Raw genomic sequence first — 22,134 nt, 5'->3', positions numbered from 1 at the left:
CTTAAATGAATAAAGAGGATGGTGTACAAACAAGGTAGGAGCATGAAGAAAAACCAACAGTAAATCAAAGCAAACACTAAAATCTGACAATGATCTGAGAAAAAATAAGAATAACTACTGGGGCAGACGACTGACATAAAAACCTGTTGAACCGATGAACAGACGTGTGAAAGCTGCACAATAGCTGGGGGGACATAAACAAATGGCACAGGGGGCTAATACATTCAGAATACAATGAAAAGTCAAATCACAAACTTCAAGAGGTCCAACAAAAATTAACAAGATGACAGAATACAAGCATAATACAAAATGTTTTACATACAAGGAACTAAAGATCTCTCACAGGGCAAAAAAACAAAGAAAACAGAATAGAACTGAATAGAGCTCCGGGAGTTGACGTTACTTCTCCCGGCATGCAACAGTTCAAATCGAAACGGTGCCATCTTGGCAGGCAGAAGCCCGCAGCTGGACTATTTGTTATTGTCAGAAAACTCAATCAAATGGGAAATATGGTAGATTCCTGTTATGCCTCAGGATGCAGAACTGACGAGGACGAGATAAGGGATGAGCCGTCTACAGGATTCCCCAAGATCCGGAACGCTGCAAACGTTGGATCATTGCAATAAAACACGATAGTGACCGGGCTAAAATGAAACTGTGGGATCCCGAGAGTAAATGTTTTCACTTATGCAGCGACACTTCATATCGGGTACTTAAACCAACGTTTCCTCAACTGTGTATGGTGTTTATTTTAAATGCTTTTATTGCGATTCTTAGTGGGCTTCCTAAACTTATTTTGGCGTGGCGTTTTCTCTCTTATTACTCATAGCAACAAGTAAACATCACATAAAACGTTGCCTCGTGATTTCTGCGTGCTGCAGTTTACGTGTCATGATCACAGCAATTAACCGGCTAAGCTGTATTTAATTTTTAAGCAATGGTTGATCAATTGTCAGATCACACATAAAAAGCACTTTGGATTGCTATTATCTGTCTCACCGAGACAGATCTCGGACAGATCCTGAGACGCTCCTGCCTGACATATTTATTTATTCACAGAAAAATATCAGACTAGTGATTTCTCTTGGTGTTCAGTTTATACATTCAAACAGCACAGCACTCTATTTAAACTACTTCTATGTTATTTGTCCATCCATCCATTTTCATCCGCTTATCCGGAGTCAGGTCATGGGGGCAGTAGCCTAAGTCGAGAGGCCCAGACTTCCCTCTCCCCAGCCACTTGGGCTAGCTCCTCCGGGGAAATCCCAAGACGTTCCCTGGCCAGGTCCGCTCCGACAGCTTCTGGCATTTTTAAAAAGTATCCCAGGGGCACGGTAAGGGTCGGAGATGTTTAGTCTATTTAATTTCTGACTATATAAAACAGTTTCTTCAGTTTTAAAGTGTGAAGTAAACTCCGACGGAGTAAAATCCAAGCCGATCCCATTCATTTTGTTTACCTTTGTTACCTGCCAACGTGGCGTCTACTCTCTGAGAGTCACGTGACATCCGGAGCTCTATAGAACCTAATTATGAAATAAACTAAATTCCTAATACCGTATAAAAAAAATAGTTTTTGAAAAATCCTTCTGTTGATTTTAGATGGATTTATGTTAAAAAGGGAGTGTAGTTTTACTCTGTCACGTTATTTCCTTACTATACCATACCATACTTTATTTACATACCACTTTAAAATCTACTCAAGCCCATCCAAAGTGTTGACTGACCTCCTGTCTCACGCTGTTAACAGTCTGGAGACATCGACATTGTGAATACAACTACAAAGGACACCTGCCACCTGAAATTCTCACCATACAGTTACTTCTCCAGAGACGTCCCACGCAAAGTATGTTGTCTCTATTCAGTAGCAACTACATCTGCTAGTTGGCTCTGAATAAATTCAACACTTGTTCATTTTTCATTTTTTATTTTCACCAGGTGACGGGAGTGGTGGAAGACCGAGAGGGCGCAGCACATTACATCCTGTCAGGAACCTGGGATAACAAAATGGAAAGTGCAAAAATAGTGGAAAGCAGCCAGGGATGTGGAGGCACTGAAGGCAAACAGAAGACTGTCTATCAGACTCTTCAGCCCAAACTGCTGTGGAAGAAATACCCTCTCCCGTATGGTTACTAAATCTAACTCCTCACCACATCCTTCTGATTCACTTCAACAGCGTGTCCATTTTTGTAATCTCTGTCTTCTGTCTCAGAGAAAATGCAGAGAACATGCACTTTTTCTCTTCCCTGGCGTTGACCTTGAATGAACCAGAGGAGGGTGTTGCACCCACTGACAGTCGCCTGCGGCCGGACCAGCGACTGATGGAGGCGGGTCTGTGGGACGAGGCAAACATCGAGAAGCAGCGATTAGAGGAGCATCAAAGACTCGAGAGAAAAAGAAGGGAGGCGCAAGCTAATCAGGCTCTGGATGAGGGTGAGTAGTTATAGAGAGGTTTTCTTTAAGAATAATTATGTTTCTTTATAACTATGGTTAGATTTAGGATTGTATTATTCTTTATCAGGTCAGGACATTGAGGGTTACCAGCCAGTGTGGTTTGAGAAGAGAACAGATGATTGTACAGGAGAGAGCACCTACGTCTACAGAGGAGGCTACTGGGAAGCCAAAGACAGACAAGACTGGAGCCTGTGTCCCGAGATCTTCTAGAAACCTGTTAGTTGCTCATATTTCTCTTTAGATATGCATGACACCAAGACTCAAGCACAAAAACACCCAATTTCTGATTTTTTAGCCTGACAAGCCATCCAATATACTCTGTATGTTAATATACATGGTATAGTATAGTCTGGCCACACCCATAGACAGAACTGTCATGGGGCGGAATCTTTGGTTGTTTCTGCTTGCAAATGTACAGCGCTAGGACAAATCAGAGCCATGAACAATGTAAAATTATCATTATCATATTTATGAAAATCTGCCAATGGAGCAGTCCACCATACACCATCAAAGAACAAGAGCAAAATTATAATTTTTCTAAATAAAAAACTTATATTCCTCTATCTGCTCATGTCAAAGAATAGCTCAAGTCTAAATCGTTTTAACCAAGTGCTGTTCCTTAGACGACACCATCTTTGTAGTTTTTCTCCATCGCGACTCTGGTTCTAAGCCTGCCTAATATCACTCAACAAACACAGAGCAATGTGATTGGCTAGACACAAAACTGTTCGGACCAATGGTAGATGTGCTGAGGCTACAATAGGAAGTCTAAGTCACTCCCTCCTACTTCTGCATCATGGGTCCCCGGAAGAACGAAAAAGTGAATGCAAGTCAATGGGGCTAAAAATGCTATTTTCTAATTCCGCTTGTTACGTGGCATGGATTTTACATATGATCTTCGTGAATTGTAAAGACACATTTTGATACAAAGACTCACTTATTTTTGAATAGGGGGAAATGCTATTTTAGGTTTTGTGTAAAAATAAGTCAGGGACTACAAATGCGCTTCAAGAAAGTGACATCATCGAACCAGACATGGAGAAAAACAGGGAAAAGGGCTGTAAGTTTAGCAAACTTAAAATCCTTCCTTCACGAGGAACAAACCACCATAAATCTGGCCATTTGGTAAGTAGCAGCTGTGCTAGGTTCATCACGGCATGGTTTCCCTCCAACGTCCGTGCGAACCTGCCTTACTCTGCCAAGGCCACTCTAACCCACGCATCTAGCTTACCACCTGTGATGCGATGTTGTGGCTGCGTCTGGCTTGTCTTCTAGCCCGTCGGTTGCTTCCGCTCTCCGCTATCCTGTCAACCATGGCTCTACGATACGCACCCTCGCAGCTCCTCTGGCTCAACCACAGTTCACCTCTACCGACGGACCTCACCACTGCAATCTCACAGCTTGGACTTCTCCGACCTCGCCCCTACATCCATAGAGGCTCCTGTCGCAAGTTTGTTTACAACCTATCAGCTGATAACTGCATCTCCACACGCTGGTCTGACTGTAGCTCCCGCTCCTCCATTCATCTGCTCCAAATCTTCCACCTACGTCATCCGAGCTCCAGTCGCATGACTCATGATAACATCCTGCTATTCCCAACTTCCGCTCCACGATTTTCACAACAAAAACACATAAAATCTGTTCTACTCAACACCAGGTCTCTTAATAATGAAAGCCAAATTAAACAGGAATTTATAACAGACAATATGCTTGACTTTCTCTGTCTCACTGAAACCTGGCAGAAACCCATGGACTATTTTGCACTAAACCAGATCACCCCCACAGGATACACCTACTTGGATAAGCCTCGCTCTGAAGGCTGGGGAGGGGGTATCGCCGTCATCTATCGCGAGGACCTTACCCTGCGCCCCATCTCCATACCCTCTGCTTCATTCTTCGAACATCTGGTCTTCAGACTTCCTGGATCTCAATCACTACTGGTTGCCATATTTTACCGTCCTCCCAAAATGAACCAAAACTTTCTTTCAGATTTCAGTCATTTTCTTACTCAGCTCTCCTCCATCACACCTTCTGTTCTAGGGGATTTCAACATTCATGTTGACTCCTAAATCTAAGTTCACAGCCGACCTCCTGGACATTCTAAACTGCTTCAACTTGACTCAACACATAAACTCCCCCACACACAGACATGGTCACACTCTGGACCTAGTTTGCAATACGCCCTCCCTGACCATCCAAAACCTGCCGACTTTTGAAACTTTCCAATCCAGCTTCCGTGCTCATCATAGCACTGAAACTGCCTTACTGAAAGTAACCAACGACCTCTTGATTGCTTCTGACTCTGGTTCCCTCACCATTCTCCTCCTCCTTGACCTCAGCTCAGCTTTCGATACCATCAATCATGCCATCCTTCTTAACCGTCTTCAATCATACAGGCTCAGCACTCAACTGGTTCTGTCACGTTTTGAGCCAGGAGGAGGTTAGGACCAAAGATGCAGAAAACTCCAGAACGACAAAAGCAGGTAGAAAAAGCGTAAAATCCTTTAAGGAATAAATGTCCATGAAACCAAAAAGTCCAAAAATATCCAAAGCACAAAAACCTAGAGACCTAGTAGCAAAAACCTAGAGGCCAAGACAAACCTAATACCTAAAGACCTAGAAGCATAAATCCTAGAGATCTAGAGGGGGGAACGAGACAGCGCTGACACAACAACAATGGACCGACAACACACTGAGATGCAGACAGGGTTATATATACAGGGGCTGGGTGATAAAGGGAATTGGACACAGGTGAGACTAATAACAGAGGAGAGGAGCAGAACTGAGCATGGGAGGAAACCAGACCTAACTAGGGAAGGAAGCAAAAATGAACCAAAGGGAGACACTGACTAAATGATCCAAACATGACGGAAACCTAATGATAAGCGGGGTGACTAAGGGACATGTGAGGGAAACCTAGAGAGAACCTGGAGGGGGCTGGGGACCACAGGAACACAGAAACCTAAGGGGAACACCTAAGGAGAAAACCTGGAGTGGGCTGGGGAACACAAGGAGGCACATGAGGAACACAAGGAGATGCATAAGGGGAGCCTAGAGAGGGATGGGGAACACAAGGGGACACATGACACAAGGGGACACATGAGGGGGATGCAGAACATGACAGGTTCACTTCTTACCTCTCCGACCGCCACCACTATGTCTCTGTCAACTACTGCACCTCACACACTGCCCTTGTCACCCACGGTGTTACCCAGGGCTCTGTGCTGGGGCCACTCCTCTTCATCCTTTACATGCTCCCCCTTGGTCATGTCATACGCCAACATGGTCTCCACTTTCATTGCTACACTGACGACACACAACTCTACATCTCCAGCAAATCAATCAACCCAGCCATTCTTCCCACAATCTCAGGATGCCTCTCTGACATAAAACATTGGATGGATACCAACTTCGTCAAATTGAACTGCTCCAAAACAGAACTCCTCATCACTGGTCCCAAATCTCTCCTACCCTCAGTTCAAAATATTTTTGTACAAACTGACAGTCTCACAGTGACTCCCTCCTCTACAGTCCGTAATCTCGGTGCCACCTTCGACTCCTCCCTTTCCTTCAAGTCCCACATCAACAACATCCACAGGGTATCGTTCTTCCACCTCGGCAACATTGCCCATCTCCATCCATCCCTCCCTGACTCCACTGCCCAAACACTCATCTTTGCCTTCATAACTTCTAGACTGGACTATTGTGACAGCATTCTTTACAGACTTCCTTCCTCCGCCCTACAAAAACTTCAATACATCCAAAACTCAGCAGCACTTTTACTCACCTACACTCGCTCCAGGGACCACATAACTCCAGTACTCAAACAACTTCACTGGCTCCCAGTTTCATACCGGATCCATTACAAATTGCTCCTCATCACTTACAAATGCCTCAATAACCTTGCACCATCATTCAGATTTTTTTTCAGATTTCAGATTTTATTGGCCAAGTAAAATTACATTTACAAGGAATTTGGCTTCGGTAGATGTTCGCTCTCTAAAACATACAACCACAATAAATGAGAATAAAAATATCTGACGGACCATATCTGACGGAACTTCTCCATCGCCATTCTCCTTCCCAGCACCTCCGTTCTGCTGACTCCAACCTCCTTTCCCCTTTTAAAACAAAACAATGCTCCACGGGGGATCGAGCCTTTGCAGCCGCTGCCCCCACACTCTGGAACTCTCTCCCACTAAACATCAGGAATGCCGTCTCTCTTTCTACTTTCAAGTCACTGCTTAAAACCCACCTCTTTAAATTGGCCTTCCCTTAGGATCAACCTAGCATCCCCCAGTCTGTTTAATATGTTTAATTTTGTTTTATTATGTGTTTATTGCATTTTTTGTGAAGCGTCTTTGAGTGACCTAAAAAGTGCTATATAAGTTTGATTTATTATTATTATTATTATTATTATTATTATTATTATTATTTTTAATTGTGGTACAACATATGTGTGATCCAGGGTCTAAGGCAAAGCGGATTAGAAAATAGCTCTTTTAGCCCTGTTGACTTGCATTCATTTTTTCATTCTTCTGGGGATCAATGAGCCGACCGTATAGGGAGGAGACCTGGGCTCCCTATGGAGCGTAGCTAGAGCAAATTGCAGAGCCAAATCCTTTTGCTACCGCTACGGTCTTTCCAGATTTCTAAGCTATGATCTACTCGCTTAGATACAGCTGTGTTTCTGGGATGCATGGCTTTAGTGAAAGCTGCTTTCTGGAGTTTTACCCTTTCAGAAATTATGTATGATTTGTCAGAAATCCATAAAAGTGATTATCTTATCATGTACTGTGATATAATATAAGCAATACATCTTTTTTTTTTTGCTAAGCACGCCCCCTGCTCCGCAGAGCTCCGTGCAATAGGAAACTGAGCGCCGACAAGAACTAACCAATAGCTTAATGGGCTCGACACACGGGAGGCGACAAACGACCGCGATCAGCGAAATTTGTCGCCGTTGCTTTTATTACCTGACACACGGGAGGCGATCCGTGGCAGCGGCCAGCGGCAAAGCCGTCTACGCGTTCTGTTCCATGGCGAAATCGAAACTTCCGTTGTTTTGTTTGGCTGTGTCAGGTTGGAGGGAATTAAGGTTATTTAAGTGGTTCAGAGTTAATAAAGTGGTAGATATGATGTTTCACAAGGTGCTGCTAGAGTTATGTGAAATCTAACTTCTGATTTTATTATATAAAACATAATAATAATCATCAACTTCTCCTCCATGTTTGTACGGAGCATCCTGTCCGCTCATTGGTCTGTGAATGAAACCGTTGATTGGTCCTCGTCCGAGCGACAGCGATGAAAAGTTGAAAATGTTTCAACTTTCTGGGATTGCGTCGCTGGGCCGCCTGTGCACGACACGTGCACGAGCGCAAAATTTCACATGCACGTTTTTCGCGTTTTGCTTGGTAGGAGGGAGACCCGCGATTATCGCTTTGTCGCGCATGTCTCATTGAAAATGAATGGAGGAGAGGCGATGTCGCCTCCCGTGTGTCGAGCCCATTAGACTACCGCTTAGATGCTTCACATTTAAGGAATACCTCGGCTGATGCAGAGTTGATGAATTTTTCACGGACAAGAAAGTCTCTAAAATATGAATATATGAAAACACAACATGACATGAGAATAATACTCGTAAAACAATGTGTTTTAGCTCTGTTTGTCGGCTACAGAAGCACATTTATAAACAGAAATGTGAAGTCGCCATCTTAAAAAAACTGAGGAACAGCGGTTTTGTGTGATACGCTTGTCAGCCACTAGATGGTGCCATCGGATAAGAGAAATACTACAGAAAGAAGCTTTAATGCTGTACAGAACAAAATTATGTAAGTTATGTCAGGTTCTGTGTGTTTGATTGAAACACGGTTGAACAAGAACTATTTTTGCACTGAAGCACACTTGGCTGGGACTGTGAGCTAACTTGGGGGCATGAAGTGCTCTGGAGATCTGCCACAAGCACTGAATGTTTTCTCCACTTAAACGTTGGAAGAAGCACAAGGTTGTTAATTTTCTGTTATTCAAACAGCTCTGACAGAAACACCAAACTTTGAACAAATTTACGTCTTCTTCTGCGCTTTAAAGTTTACTTTACCTGCTGCTTCTTTGGTGATTTTCCGTTTCACCGTGCACCAAGAACATTCTTCCTATCTTTTAGAATTGATGCCTGAAACAAAGTAGGTGCCGGTCATAGGTGGATATTTAAAAACACTTCTTCTGTGCTAAAACTAGATTTCTACTTCTGATGAAGGTGATGGTATTCATTCCCAATGGTGACTTATTATTTCCCTTCATCAGTCTGCACTTATGTGTCTGCTACTTCAAATCAAACAAGTATTTATTGTTTATTTCCAAAACAAAATACTTTTTATGGCACCTCTGGTTCACCATGGGTCCCTGAAACGTCCACAGTTAAGTGAAAATGCTGTGTAATTATATTGCCCATCAGATGAACTGTTTTGCTAGAAAAACTAAGTAACACCTCATGAGAATGTGCCCAAAGTACTTAGAGAATTTCCTGAATACTGAAACTGAGTTACTTTAATGTTGGTTTTTTTTTTCAGTCAATAACTTAAAATCTGGGTCTAAGTAGGTGTTTCTCTTCAGTGTTGCCCACTCAGGACAAGGGACTGAATCAAGAACAGATTCCATCTAATTCTTTACTTTCTGAGAAACAAGTTTAAGGTGCAGTAAGAATAAAGTAAGATGACATCCTGTGGTCAAATCCTGTGGTTATCACAATCTCATGAGTTTCATGGCTGTTGCCAGTTATGGGTCAGCACCAGAAGATTCTAGATAACAAGCAAAGACGAGTCATACACAGTAAGTTGATAAGTAGAAAATTACATTGTCATAGCTGGTGCTAGCACTCCCTGATGTTTTACAGTAGAGAGCACTCACTACGTTCATTACTGTAATATGCCTCTGGCATAGAGGGTGTTGTTTTTACCTCTTGGCTGTTAGCTTGCGGTTATAGCTCTGAACAACTCATTAAAGCAAGTAAAACGCCACGTTTGATTCATTCACTTCACACACATTTCACTGTAATATCCAGTTGTTTGAAATTTTAAAAGTAGCTTGCGATACTTTTATAGCTGACTATTTGCTTTTAATTTACCGTTAGCAGTGATAGCTCAACGTTAGCCTCTAGCCTTCTTGGCCCAACAGAGTAAAAAAAATAAAGATGACGTGGCTTTTTAGGGTACAAGAAAACACTTTTGGGTCACTGTTGTTACTTGCTTCAGTTCTTTAAACAATTCTGTGACCTTTTGAGTGCCGTAGTCGAGTTGCAAATGCCAGCGCTGCAGCGTTAGCTCGCAGAAGACATGACAACCCCACACTCACTGATGGTAAACAGTGGCTATGTCTGTCCTTCTTTTATTTTGAAAGGAGAAAATCTGGCAACCTCCTCAGCCGACTAAGAATGAAAAATGTTTCAGGATAATCATCGTTCCAACATGATTGAGACATTAGCCTGTTTTGGAATTTTTTCACTGTAAAAATCTTACTTTATTTGTACACACTGCACCTTTAAATCATTTGGACATTTTCTAAATTTCATAATATTTAATTACATTATAAGTGGGTTGACTAATTAGTTTCCAGTCTGCCTCATCTTCATCTTCTTCTTCCGCCTCTTTGGGCTTTTTCCTTTAGGGGTGGCCAAAACAAATCATCTGTCTCTGTTTAGTCCTATAATTACCATACCATACCATACCACCTTTATTTATATAGCACTTTAAAAACACAGCCATACGGCTGACCAAAGTGCTGAACAGTCGCACAATAACAGAGATAGAAAACATAAAACAGTACTATGAAATACAACCAACAGTAAAAAAGACAAGCCGATAAAAAATTACCAATAAAAACCTTACAATGGATGATAAAATAAGAGTAGTAAAAACCAAACTAACAGCTAACTATTAAAAGCAAGGGTAAAATAGTGTGTATTTAGTCTAGACTTAAAATCTGCCAAGGTGGATGTCAGTACAACTGTGACTGGAAGTTCGTTCCACAGTTTAGGACCCGCGACAGAGAAAGCTCTTCGTCCGCATGATTTGTAACACGCTTTCGGGACCTCGAGGAGCAACAGGCTGGAGGACCTGAGTGTACGACCAGGAGTATAAATTGAAAGAAGAACAGATAAGTACACAGGGGCAAGACCATGGAGGGATTTGAAAACAAAAAGTAGCATTTTATATTGGACTCTGAAAGTGATGGGCAACCATTGAAGGGATAATTAATTTAAAATCAATCTTGTTTATTTATGTATTTATGTAAGTGCCCAGAGATTTTTGTTCCATTGTTGTTATGAAAACTAACAAAATTAGAAAAACTCTCCAAGAATAATGAAAGTCACTTTTCAAAAATGTAAATACAGCTGTTGACTTAAAGGCTTTTGAAAGCGCCTAATTTGTTCAGATTGTATCTGAAGTAATCATATAAACATATTAAGAATCGACCATAAGACATATTAACCCTCCCACATTGAGCAGGGTTGATGGTTTATCCCTTGGGTCCATGTGGCAAGGGTGAGGAGTGAGCACCACCTCACCCTTGCCCCGTGGACCTCAAGAGATAAACCATCATTCCTGCTCAATGGTCAACTTTCCTCGCGGGTTCACCTATAAAGACAGTGGGAGGGTTAAAGAATAAATCTGCTAAACATGCAGGATTTTATTGGTGCTTATTGGGAATTTTAGCCTTAATTACAGTATGTCATACTTGTGAATCTTTTGTACAGAAGATGGACACATGAAAAACATTTGTGTTTTTATAAACATGTATCCTCAATCAAAAGTTTAGGACACTGACACCATAATAAACCTTTGCTGCTTCATTAACACATTATATTCCAGCAATAATACAAGCTGAAAAGCAACAAACATACTTTGGAGAACTTATTATTATAGTATAGTAGCACATCAGAGCAGGAATGTGGTATACACGTCAGTCAAGTGTCAGAAAGAGGCATTAAGAAATTAGCTACCAGCACGTTAGCAGTAAATACCATCTCTAACTGGTCTGCTCCTGTTTATTTATACCCCATCTGTGTTTTAAAGGGCATGGTGCACATGTATGACACTACCTGGTTGTTTTATGCTTTGTATATAGCAACAATACAATAGAAGTAGAAGCACATTGATGAAAATCACAAGTATAAATATTGTTTACTTGAATAATCATATTTCAATCGTCACCATTTATTCTAGGTGTATGGAGTTGAGACCAAACACTAACGAGGTTTTGCATAAAAACCCATCATGAATGTAAAATAATGGGATACATCATATAATAGTGATTATGAACATACAATGCTGTTTAAATAAAGCACAAAACCATGTTTATCTTATGATTCATGCTAAAAGTTTTCCATATAGCAACATATACAGCAGCTATGCATGGTTTTAGAGTGCTCGTGCACTACTGTAGTGAGAAGCCTTTTCACATAGCGTTGTGGATTATAGATTAGATTTAATGTGGATTCACCTTTTGTGCCCAATTACCTCAAGGGATTTGACATATTTCAGATGAAATAAAAATATTAAAATGATACTGTGCTATTTGTTAATGTTAAATCCTTGTTTCTGTCATTTACCTCTCTGTAGACGACGGTTAATAAATGAGAGATCTAGAAAAAGAGAAAACAACACATTCATGGGAAAACACAAAAACTCCATGCAGAAAGTCTGTAGTCACTCATGATTTGAACCTATGACCTTCTCACTGCGAGGCAAAAGTGCTGCACGGTGGTGGTTTTGGTAACATCATTACCTTGCAAGCAACCTTTTGGCGAGGTGTTTGTATGTTCTCCCTGTGCATGTATGGGTTTTCTCCACAGGCTTTCCTCCCACAGGCTAAAAAAAACATGAATGTCAGGTGGGCAAAATTGTCAGCAGAATAAACATAAATTAGCCCTAAATTCGACTTTCAATGTCAAAACACATAAGTTCACAATGTGTCAAGTTAAAAAAATAACTAATTTTGATCAAAATCTTCACCTTTGCTCTTGGAAACCTGCATCTTTCATGATGCAAGTTAAGATAATTTTATTTAGTTTTTCATTGACATTTGATCATTTGTAAATGAACATTTTCCCCTGGATCATTAAAAATATCTTGATTATCATGTCTGGTTGTTGCTCATTACTTTATATTAACCATGAATACATTTTATCAGGAAATTAATCTCCTAAGAGCATCGCATTGCATCGATAGATATGGATGGATGGATGGATGGATGGATGGATGGATGGATAGATAGATAGATAGATAGATAGATAGATAGATAGATAGATTAGATTTATGCACCGGTGAAATGGTTGAATTAATTTAAATTTTAATCATGCCTATCACAGCACCAACGTGACTGTTAAAAGGCGGCATGGCCCTTTAAAAAACGTGAGATGACACCGAAATGCGTGCGACACCGGGAGAACACCGGGACAGTGACGCAACCACGAAGGCTCAGGGGTGCTGACAGTCCCCCGGTAACAAGGTAAAACACGTATTCATTTCGCTTCAGTTTCATGACATGTTTATTTACGTGAGAGTGGGCGACAGCATCCTACAGAACAGGTGGGACGGTTTCCGTGGGTTTGTTATGATGAACCAGCCGTTCGCTTAGCCGGTTGCTAGGTACAGGTCAGCTGGTGAAGTAAGTTGCTATTTAAAGCTGACGGAAGGGTAGAAATACAACCCCCAGTGTCCTGTCGCGCTGGTCCGAGGCAATATATTTGAGCGTCTTATTATGTAAGTTAGTCTGCATGTTATAAAAAATGTCCAATCACTTCAAGTTTCGAATTCGCAGCGATGTTTACAAACCTGCTGTTTTTGGTGCATCACATTGTTTCGTCAATCGGGTCCGCACCATTTATGCTTTGACGTTCGTAGCAGCGCACGAGTAGGCGGTCCAGCGTATCCGCGCACTGACCGGAGCGACTATAACAACCCAGCCATCATGTAACAGCATGCAACAACCTAAGAGATGGCATGTATCTCAGTGGCGCTGGTAACAACACACACAACAGGCTCTGACGGGTTTTTGTTAGAAAGGTGACATTTTCAGGAACTCCTCGTGCTCCGTTAAGCCTAAAAGGAGCGGACCCACAGATATGAACTAATCGAGTCTCCGCATTAAAGAAGGGACGTACTGTTCTGTTCTCCGGCCCGCCCCAAACTTGTGCCACTCCTTCGTCTTCCCGCTGGAGCAGATGTCAAACCAGAGTAATGTTACACAACCGGGCTGTCATGCAAAACAGAAACACGTGTTTGTAGGCGGTGCTCCTAGATGCATGTTTACCACCAGAAAACAGACCGGTAGCCGCATTTGGAAAGCAGCTGTTCCTTTGACAACACTGGAGCATTCGGAGATGAGAGGGTCGGGCTCAACATGTGTTTGCCTTACAGAGAGGACAATGCTACGAACATGATCAGGGTCGATGGCATCTCAAAATGCGAGGGGACTCGGCATCAGACAGACAGGAGGAGACCACCTGCAGAGATGCTCCATCTGCTTTCAGCCATCATTGTTTGGCTGGTGACTGGCACCACCATCTCCAGCCTCAACAAGTGGATATTTGCAGTTTACAACTTCAGGTATCCCCTGCTGCTGTCAGCTCTCCACATGCTCACAGCCATAGTGGTGGACTATGGACTGATCAAACTTCGGGTGATCCACCACAGAGGAGCTGCTGAGCAGGACCTGACCGCCAGTGCCAAATGTAAGGTGTTCCTGTTGAGTCTGACTTTTTGTGCCAGTATCGCCTTTGGAAACATGGGTCTGAACTATGTCCAGCTGTCGTTCGCACAAATGATCTACACCACCACACCGCTCTTTACCCTTGCCATTTCGGCCCTGATCCTGGGCAAGCAGCATCACATCCTCAAATACACAGCCATGATGCCCATCTGCCTGGGAGCATCCTTCAGCATAATGGGAGAGGTCCAGTTCGACCAGACTGGCTGTTTTTTTGTGTTTGCAGCAACCCTGCTGCGGGGCGTCAAATCCATTCAGCAAAGTGAGTGCCACCGTTTTCTGTTCTCCTCATAATGAAGTATTTATACGGTTATTTTCCAGTGGAACTTTTTTTAAATGTGGTGATTCACTAGAGACTCGCCCTCCCATTAGTACCACAGCATATTTCCTGGTTGCCTAGGTAACACAACATAAACAACTGGCAATGAGCGGTGACTGGATGATCTGGTGTTTCTGTTTATGTTGGATTTTGATGGAAGGATTAAAGTTATTCAATGAGACTTCTAAACATTTGAGTCGTCATGGTTACGGCTATTCAGTTTTCACTCCTTTTTTTCTCCTGTGTTCCAGGTGGGGGAAATGGCCTGAACTGCAATAGCCTAAATTCCTAAATGAAAATGTATGAAAAACTTAACTGAATGTGCTCTAGTGTCTAGTCTGTGCTGCAACTGCATCCATTCAGTCAGTTTAAACTCAAGTTTATTAGAGCTTGTTGTCCTTAAATTGAAACCATACGGACCAACCGTTCTCTAATTACACTCAGAAGGTTCTAGGCTCGGAGTGAATCATGTACATGAATCACTTTAATGCTGCTTTCTCGCACCACAGAAGTAGTTTAATGTGCTCTAATGCCATTACTCTATAACAAAGTTGTCAGGAAAAGAAAATGGAAAAACTATTTAAATGTGACTCAGAAGCTGTAAACGCCCTTTATTCTTATTTTTGCAGAAAGACAAACAACTACAGCAACAGGTTAAGGCTATATGGTCACTACTTTTAACACCTTAGTGACGAAACACAGAAAACTACAGCATCTTGTCTGTTTGCTTCATCCTTTAAGGGTAAACAAGTGTTTATAAGAACATATAAGCACATTTGGATCAGGCTGTGAAAAACAAGGTTTATCAAATCAGGGCCACAACTTTGTCCTGAGATGTCATCTCAAGTTTCAAGTGGCTATTTTCATCCTCCTGCTTGTTGATGTTGTGTTTTTTTGTTTATGTTTTTTACACCTGACCCACTTTGGATTGAATAGATATTTTTGTTTAAAGGTAAAGATGAGTCTTTCCATGAATAAACATGTGAATGTTTACAAAATATCTCAAGTGCCATTGTGCTAGTTCCTGCTAACGGTGATGTCTTTTTGACACCCAGCACTCTGGTGTGTGTTACCTCATACAGAAACGATCAGGTGTGTTATACAAACTTTCAAAATAAGCTGAAAGTTTTGCTTAACTTCCTGTCATAACCCTGCCATCAAACCACCTGATGTCACCCATTTGAATGGCACCTGATTAGTTTGTTCCTATTCGTTTGAATATGAGACCTGCTGCTGGAGAGTGTTTGGAATTGGAAATATAGCATCAGAACAGTTTTTTTCCTCATTTGTTAATGTGTAAATAAGTAATAAGAATTTTACAGTGAAATAATCAAAAACGGTCTAATGACGCAATCATATCAGAAGGAAGGTTACAATCTCCTACATTCTCCTATGAAGTGCACTTAGAGGAAGTGTGCGGTACACAGGTATGCAAATAATTGCCGAATTGGGACAGGGAGCATTGCGTCATCGACCACAATGCATGCCGGGATGTTGGTTGCCGTGCTACTTTTTAAAAAAACATTTATTAACAACTTTCAAATAGTTATTTGAAATAACTTACATTCATTGCTGCTTAGTCTAAAGCTCAGATCACACTGTGCGTTTTGCCTTTTTAGCCAAATCCCTCGTCGGCAGCATAATGGTGTAAAAGATGGTGAACGTGAGAGTGATTTGCAAACCTGTGGTCATCCAGTCTGACCGGCTCTGCTGTCTTCTCAGCCGTCTCACGACCAAAGACGGCCTCTGACAGTCTACAAGCATGCTTGAAAACTTACGACTCCTGTCTGTAATCAACAAACGAAATACACCTTTGGGACGCCGCAGCAGCAAGACTCCGCCTCTCTGAGCTTCGGTTTCAATTTATGTTTAAAATGCGGATTATAAACTACACACCAGTTTTTATTTTTGTCATTAGCCCAAGTTAAACCGGAGTTATACTAAAAATACTTAAACTACCTTTTTAGACCATCAACTAAATTGTGAAAACCTTGATTCTGAGATCTGTGAGAGCTTAGAGGAGATGTGCTCACGAACATAAAAATAAAACACAAAAACACGAGATCCCTTTGCTGTTGGTGAAAATGTCTCATATTAAGCCGATAAGGATGGTTCAGTAGCGTTTTGCTGCTGAGGGACAGAGGAAGCTCCGCCCAGTGACAGCAGGTGTGATGAGTGTGAGGAGTAAACAGTGAGACAGATATTGGAGCGATCTGTGACAGATCGTTACTTCTCTGTAGTTTAGTTGATTTTTTTATGTATAAAGGAGAAAGGTAAAGCAGACAGCTCGGCTGTTTGGCTGAAAGACGGTAAAAGGAGACCCGTAGCCGGAGTCTGATGGTTTTAAAAAAGATCCTTCCTCTTTGAGGAAGATGAGCTGGGTCATGAGCTGACACCGAGAAGAAGTGTTAACGGCAGCACTTTATTTTATCTTTTCAGCTTTGTTTTGGTTAGGTCTCCTTAGTGACGTATGCTGAGGTGCGCTCATGACGCAGCGTGTCCTGTTGAAGCGCGACGTTGTGCAGTCGGACTCCCAGAAATCTTGCGCCGTCCAGTGTGCCACCTTTCTGTAGTTCTCACAGTGCAAGCCTGTGCGAAGGCCGCAAATCGCACAGTGGGATACGGGCTTAAAACATTCAGGGCATCAATTAATCATCCTAAAATGAACTACTTTCATTTGAAAATACATATTTTCAGAAAAGGCACTTCTTCCAAGCCCACATTAATTGATTGATTGATTGATTGAAAATGCTGATTGATCCAGCCTTGGAAGAAGTGCAGGTCAAGGGTGCAAAAGGGGCGTGGTCAACTTCCACACTTGAGAATCGGGACACCGCTACACACTCGCACCCCTGGCCAGGATCGCGCATGTGTGAAAGTGCTAATGTTGGGATTGGGCCGTAATCACTTTTTACAATCTGTCCCACCTCCATACTTCCTGGTTCCAAAGCCAGTCATATGTGAGCTTGTACGATTGTCAAGTCTGCACTGACATTTGTTATTTAACCCCGGCTGACAAAAATATTAGCATTGTGGTCAGAATGTTAGCCAGTTACAGGAGTGACTCAGAAGTTGTTTCTTGTATTCCTAAGAAGCCATGACATCTTTTTGTTCTAGATGTTTAAAGGCTAACATTGAGCTAACAATGAGCTAACAATGCTAACAGTGAATTAGAAACAAATAGCCAGCTCTAAAATATCTAAAGCTATTTTTTCAAAAACAAAAACTTGTGAAATGTTTTATCTACTTATGGTAAATGGCCTGTATTTGTCTAGCACCCTCTTTGGGTTCTACAACCCCCCAAGGCGCTTCACAACACAGTCATTCACCCATTCACACGCTGGCAATGATGAGCTTCGATGTAGCTACAGCTGCTCTGGGGCTCACTGACGTGTGTATGATTCGTCTTCCCTCGCCATCTAGAATCTTCTGGTACTGAGCTGTAGCTGGCAACTGATGTTCAGAGCGGACTTGTTTGATACAGGGACTGCAGTACTCAAATTTGACCACATGATGTCACTATAAGTTGGTTGAGATTCTAATAAAAACACTTCATTATCTCTGTTAGTCTAGTATGACCAGTGTTGATTATAGTTTGACAAACTGGTTCTGAAATTTGCTCAAACTAGCATCACTTTTCTCCCAATCTCTATACAGGATGCTGAGCTATGGTTTACAGACCAAAACACTTCCATTTAGCCAACATATAGTAAATATAAGAAAGAGTTTTGGTAATTAAATGCACAGGTGGTGATTGCATAACTGAGATGCTCAGACATGTAAAATTTAAAAGTCTATGCAGCTACGACTGCATATCAGCAGATTTCACTACAGAACATTTTGTTTTGTTTGTGTTTCATTATTTTTCCTAATTCCTCGGTGTTTGTGTTGCTTTGTTCCTGTCAGGCATTTTGCTCCAGGAGGAGAAGATCAACTCCGTGTTCCTGCTCTACCTGATGTCCATCCCCAGCTTCTGCATCTTGATGGTTGCCGCTCTGGCTTTAGAAAACTGGGCCCTGCTAGAGTCGCCGCTGCATTACGACCATCACCTGTGGGTCTTCATCCTGCTCAGCTGCCTGGGCTCGGTCATGTACAACCTGGCCAGCTGCTGCGTCCTCACGCTTACCTCGGCCGTCACTCTGCACATCCTCGGGAACCTGAACGTGGTGGGGAACCTGCTGCTGTCTCAGCTGCTGTTTGGCAGCGAGCTGTCCGCCCTCAGCTGCGCCGGGGCAGTGCTGACGCTGTCGGGGATGCTCATTTATCAGAACTCTGAGTTCATCGTCAGCTTCCTGGACGCTCGCAGGGCTAAAGCCGAAGCTTCTAAACTTTTGCAGTTTCACAGCCTGACTGGAGAGGATTTGGTTGAACAAACTCCTCGTCAGCTGAGAGTAGACAGGAAGCAGGAGGACAAAATAGACTAAAATAAAACAGGACTAAACCAATAAACACGCCTGATACACTGTACTTTCTGTTGTTTACTCTCTGTGTGAGTAAATAAAGAGAAACGGGAGTGTGACCTTACTGTAAATGTTCATTAGCATGGAGCTGATTCATTAGCACAGGATCAAACCTATAAAACACTCCTATCTAGCTGTTAGCGATTTATGCATGCACACACACACACACTGAACTGTTCTTTACCTGTTGAGGTATTTTCTTACACACACACACACACACACACACACACACACACACACACACACACACACACACACACACACACACCCTACTCCACTGTGAAAAAAGGCTCTAAGCCAGGTTCAGGATTGTGGAAGATGTCTTCTGCAGTGACTTTAAAGTGATAGTTCACACCTGTCAGAATTTATAACCATTGTTGTAGAACTCTGAATAATCTCAGGACTGAGAAGTAGAGCTCACGTTTGACTGGATAGATGAGCTAACCAAACAGAGCCTAGATCTGAGCGATCCTCTGAGGCAGGTCGGGGGCTTAGAGAAGCACTTTGTCCAGAGTTTGAATTGTTTGTATTAAGAAGGTTTATTTATGAAACTGTTACTTGATGTTCTCCTGGCCACGCTAGGGTAAGGGACCGGGCTTTATGGCAGCTGTTTTTCTTTTGTTGTTGATGTTTGAAGCATCAAAATTTTGCCTGATGTTGGACTAAAATTTAGCTTTTCTAACTCTGAGGTTCTTCTGACTTAAGCAAACTTTCCAGGCAAAGAGATGCTCCTTCTCCTACTGAAGCACACTTCTCTGAGCTGAACACTTTCCTGTGATTTCACTCTGGAGACATAGATTTTGTTCTCACACCAACCTGAACAACCCATCTCAGCAGAGTTAGTCCAATTACTTCTGCCTTTTAGAACAGAACGCTCTTTTCCTCGCAGCCTAGCTTCATAATTAGCATCACTAGTCCTCTAAGGAGTGTCACTCAACTTTGGCTATTTTTGGAAGAGATAAAGAAGGGTGTTGATCTCTCCTTTGTAGCCTGAAATGTTTTTGTGCCACTAAGAATTATTTTTAGGCTGGAAAATGTTTTTGGTTTTGTGCAAAATAGAAATGTATGCATTAGTGTATTTATTTTATTATGACCGAAGGAATTGTTGGCTTTTAGTGCTGTTTTTGCCCTCGAGCCACCTGGAGCTAGGTACCTGTTATTTTTATCAGCGCCATTCTCTCGTACTGCTAAGATGAAACACAACATCTGATCCTGAAAGAAAATTATGTTTGACACATTTTTGTGTTGCTAGCCTCAGTTCCCATGTGATCACTTAAAAAAACATTGTTCTCTTCCCCTGACTCCTATGTATTTATTTTATTGTATTATTTTTTTAATTTTGCCAAAAGAAAATATACATCTATATTTCAAATGTGCTGTTTTTATATAGTGAATATATCCCAAGTTTTTATTTTCAAAATTTTAAAATCTTTTGAAGATAAAAGTGCATCACAACCAGATTAAAATTTGCAATCACGGCACATTTTCCCTGGTTTGACATACTTGGACATGTATAAGCAAGCAGCTCTCCCACGGTAAAGCTTCATTTAAAAGATTATTTCAGCAAAGAATCAGATCAGGTTAAATATCAGGAAAAAAAAGACCTATTTGCACATGTTGATTGGATTTGGCAGGTTTGGCTGCTGCTCTGTCATTTTCTATGTACATTATTTTGTTAGGGAGATTTAACTGGCGGTGCAGACGCTGCCTTCACAAGCCCACCGTTCTTTTGTGCATTCTGAGTTTGATATTTTGCCATGCTTGTTTGAATCTAAATTGTTATTTTAATATATATTTAAGTACTTTGTTGTCATGTGTGGCTGGTCTAAACTACACTGGTTTAAGAATGAAACATTTGCCTCATTGCCTTATTTGGACTTCCTGTAGATGAGAAAGGAGTGAACAAATAAAAAAGATGACTCAGATTATCTTCACACAACCTGCAAAATTACAGTAAGATGATATATATATATATATATATATATATATATATATATATATATATATATATATATATATATATATATATGTATATATATATATATGTATAAATATATATGTATATATATATGTATGTATAAATATATATGCATATATATACATATATATAAGTATGTATATACATATATGTATGTATATATACATGCATACATATATATATATATATATATATATATGTATATATATATATATATATATATATATATATATATATATATATATACATACATATATATATACATATATGTATGTATATATATTATATATACATACATATATATATGTATGTATATATACATGCATATATGTATATACATACATATATATATATATATATGTATGTATATACATATATGTGTATGTATGTATATATACATATATATATGTATATACATATATATATATATGTATATACGTAAATATATATATGTATATACATATATATATATATATATATACATATACATAGATCCTTAAATAAACACTTGCATATCTCTTTTCAGAGTCAGAGGACTCCAAAGCTCTTTACACAGTGTATCATTTATCCATTCACACACATATTCACACACTGGCAGCCACGCTGACAGAGGCGAGGCCCACAACAATGCAATTTACAATATATACGAATGTTTGCTAAACATCCTGTATATTGTTATCTAAATGATCAGATTATAGTAGAACGATAAAGCCTCTCAAAATCTATTCTGACCCAAACCAGCACGTCAACTCATAAGCACAGCAAATCCCACTGCTGAGTTCTTGTGATTTTAAGGAGTAGATGATGCAACAGAGTGAAAAACATGCACATTTTGTAAAGTTTAGACATTTAGTTTAATACAGAACAACATTTGAAAAATGACAAAAGAAAGAATTTTAAGTATTCTGGAGGGAAAGTGACAATATTTTCCAAAACATTTGAAATTTCTCTCTCGAAATAAATCTCATTTGAATAAAATCACGAGTGCAAAAAATGTGAATAAAGTTGGCTGAGTCACATTTAGCTGCTATAATCTCAAAATCATGATGCACGTTTTTGGCTCACTCTTATAGATTTATGGGACACCTTAACATCATGTAATCTGTTTTAACACACAAGCCTTTCCTGCTAAATGTAATTCAAATTGAATGACAGAAGCCCAA

General features: G+C 40.9%; 2 protein-coding genes across 4 annotated transcripts in view; both read left to right on the top strand.

The window, feature by feature from the left end:
- osbp2a (oxysterol binding protein 2a) overlaps window positions 1–12,585 on the top strand; it is a 29,684-nt gene extending 17,099 nt beyond the window's left edge. For both annotated transcript variants that reach the window (XM_070552305.1, XM_070552304.1), the window contains 4 exons: window positions 1,748–1,843; window positions 1,936–2,120; window positions 2,210–2,430; window positions 2,519–12,585. In XM_070552305.1, coding sequence (XP_070408406.1) covers window positions 1,748–1,843; window positions 1,936–2,120; window positions 2,210–2,430; window positions 2,519–2,661 — 645 coding nt within the window. In that variant the 3' untranslated portion in view covers window positions 2,662–12,585. The remainder of the gene's footprint in view (window positions 1–1,747; window positions 1,844–1,935; window positions 2,121–2,209; window positions 2,431–2,518) is intronic.
- slc35e4 (solute carrier family 35 member E4) lies at window positions 2,544–20,845 on the top strand. Of its 2 annotated transcripts, XM_054744282.2 has the most exons (4): window positions 2,544–2,667; window positions 12,815–12,954; window positions 13,866–14,476; window positions 18,440–20,845. In XM_054744282.2, the coding sequence occupies exons 2-4, from the start codon at window positions 12,863–12,865 to the stop codon at window positions 18,955–18,957; spliced, it is 1,221 nt and encodes a 406-aa protein (XP_054600257.1). In that variant the 5' UTR covers window positions 2,544–2,667; window positions 12,815–12,862; the 3' UTR covers window positions 18,958–20,845. The 2 variants fall into 2 exon arrangements, with proteins under 2 accessions (XP_054600257.1, XP_015796668.1); XM_015941182.3 differs by lacking the exons at window positions 2,544–2,667; window positions 12,815–12,954 and adding an exon at window positions 13,015–13,208.
- The last annotated feature ends 1,289 nt before the right edge of the window (window positions 20,846–22,134 follow it).

The sequence above is a fragment of the Nothobranchius furzeri genome, chromosome 6 (assembly GCF_043380555.1).
Source record: "Nothobranchius furzeri strain GRZ-AD chromosome 6, NfurGRZ-RIMD1, whole genome shotgun sequence".
Taxonomy (NCBI): Eukaryota; Metazoa; Chordata; class Actinopteri; order Cyprinodontiformes; family Nothobranchiidae; genus Nothobranchius; species Nothobranchius furzeri.
The sequence above is the reverse complement of the archived record's forward strand: the minus strand, read 5'-3'. Positions and strand labels throughout refer to the sequence as shown.

Bases quoted from the DNA above. Each gene is read 5' to 3' on its own strand.
- slc35e4 (XM_054744282.2), top strand. From the start codon at position 12,863: ATGACACCGAAATGCGTGCGACACCGGGAGAACACCGGGACAGTGACG. The intron at 12,955-13,865 runs GTAAAACACGTA...TTTGCCTTACAG, and splicing joins GACAGTCCCCCGGTAACAAG to AGAGGACAATGCTACGAACA. The intron at 14,477-18,439 runs GTGAGTGCCACC...TGTTCCTGTCAG, and splicing joins CGTCAAATCCATTCAGCAAA to GCATTTTGCTCCAGGAGGAG.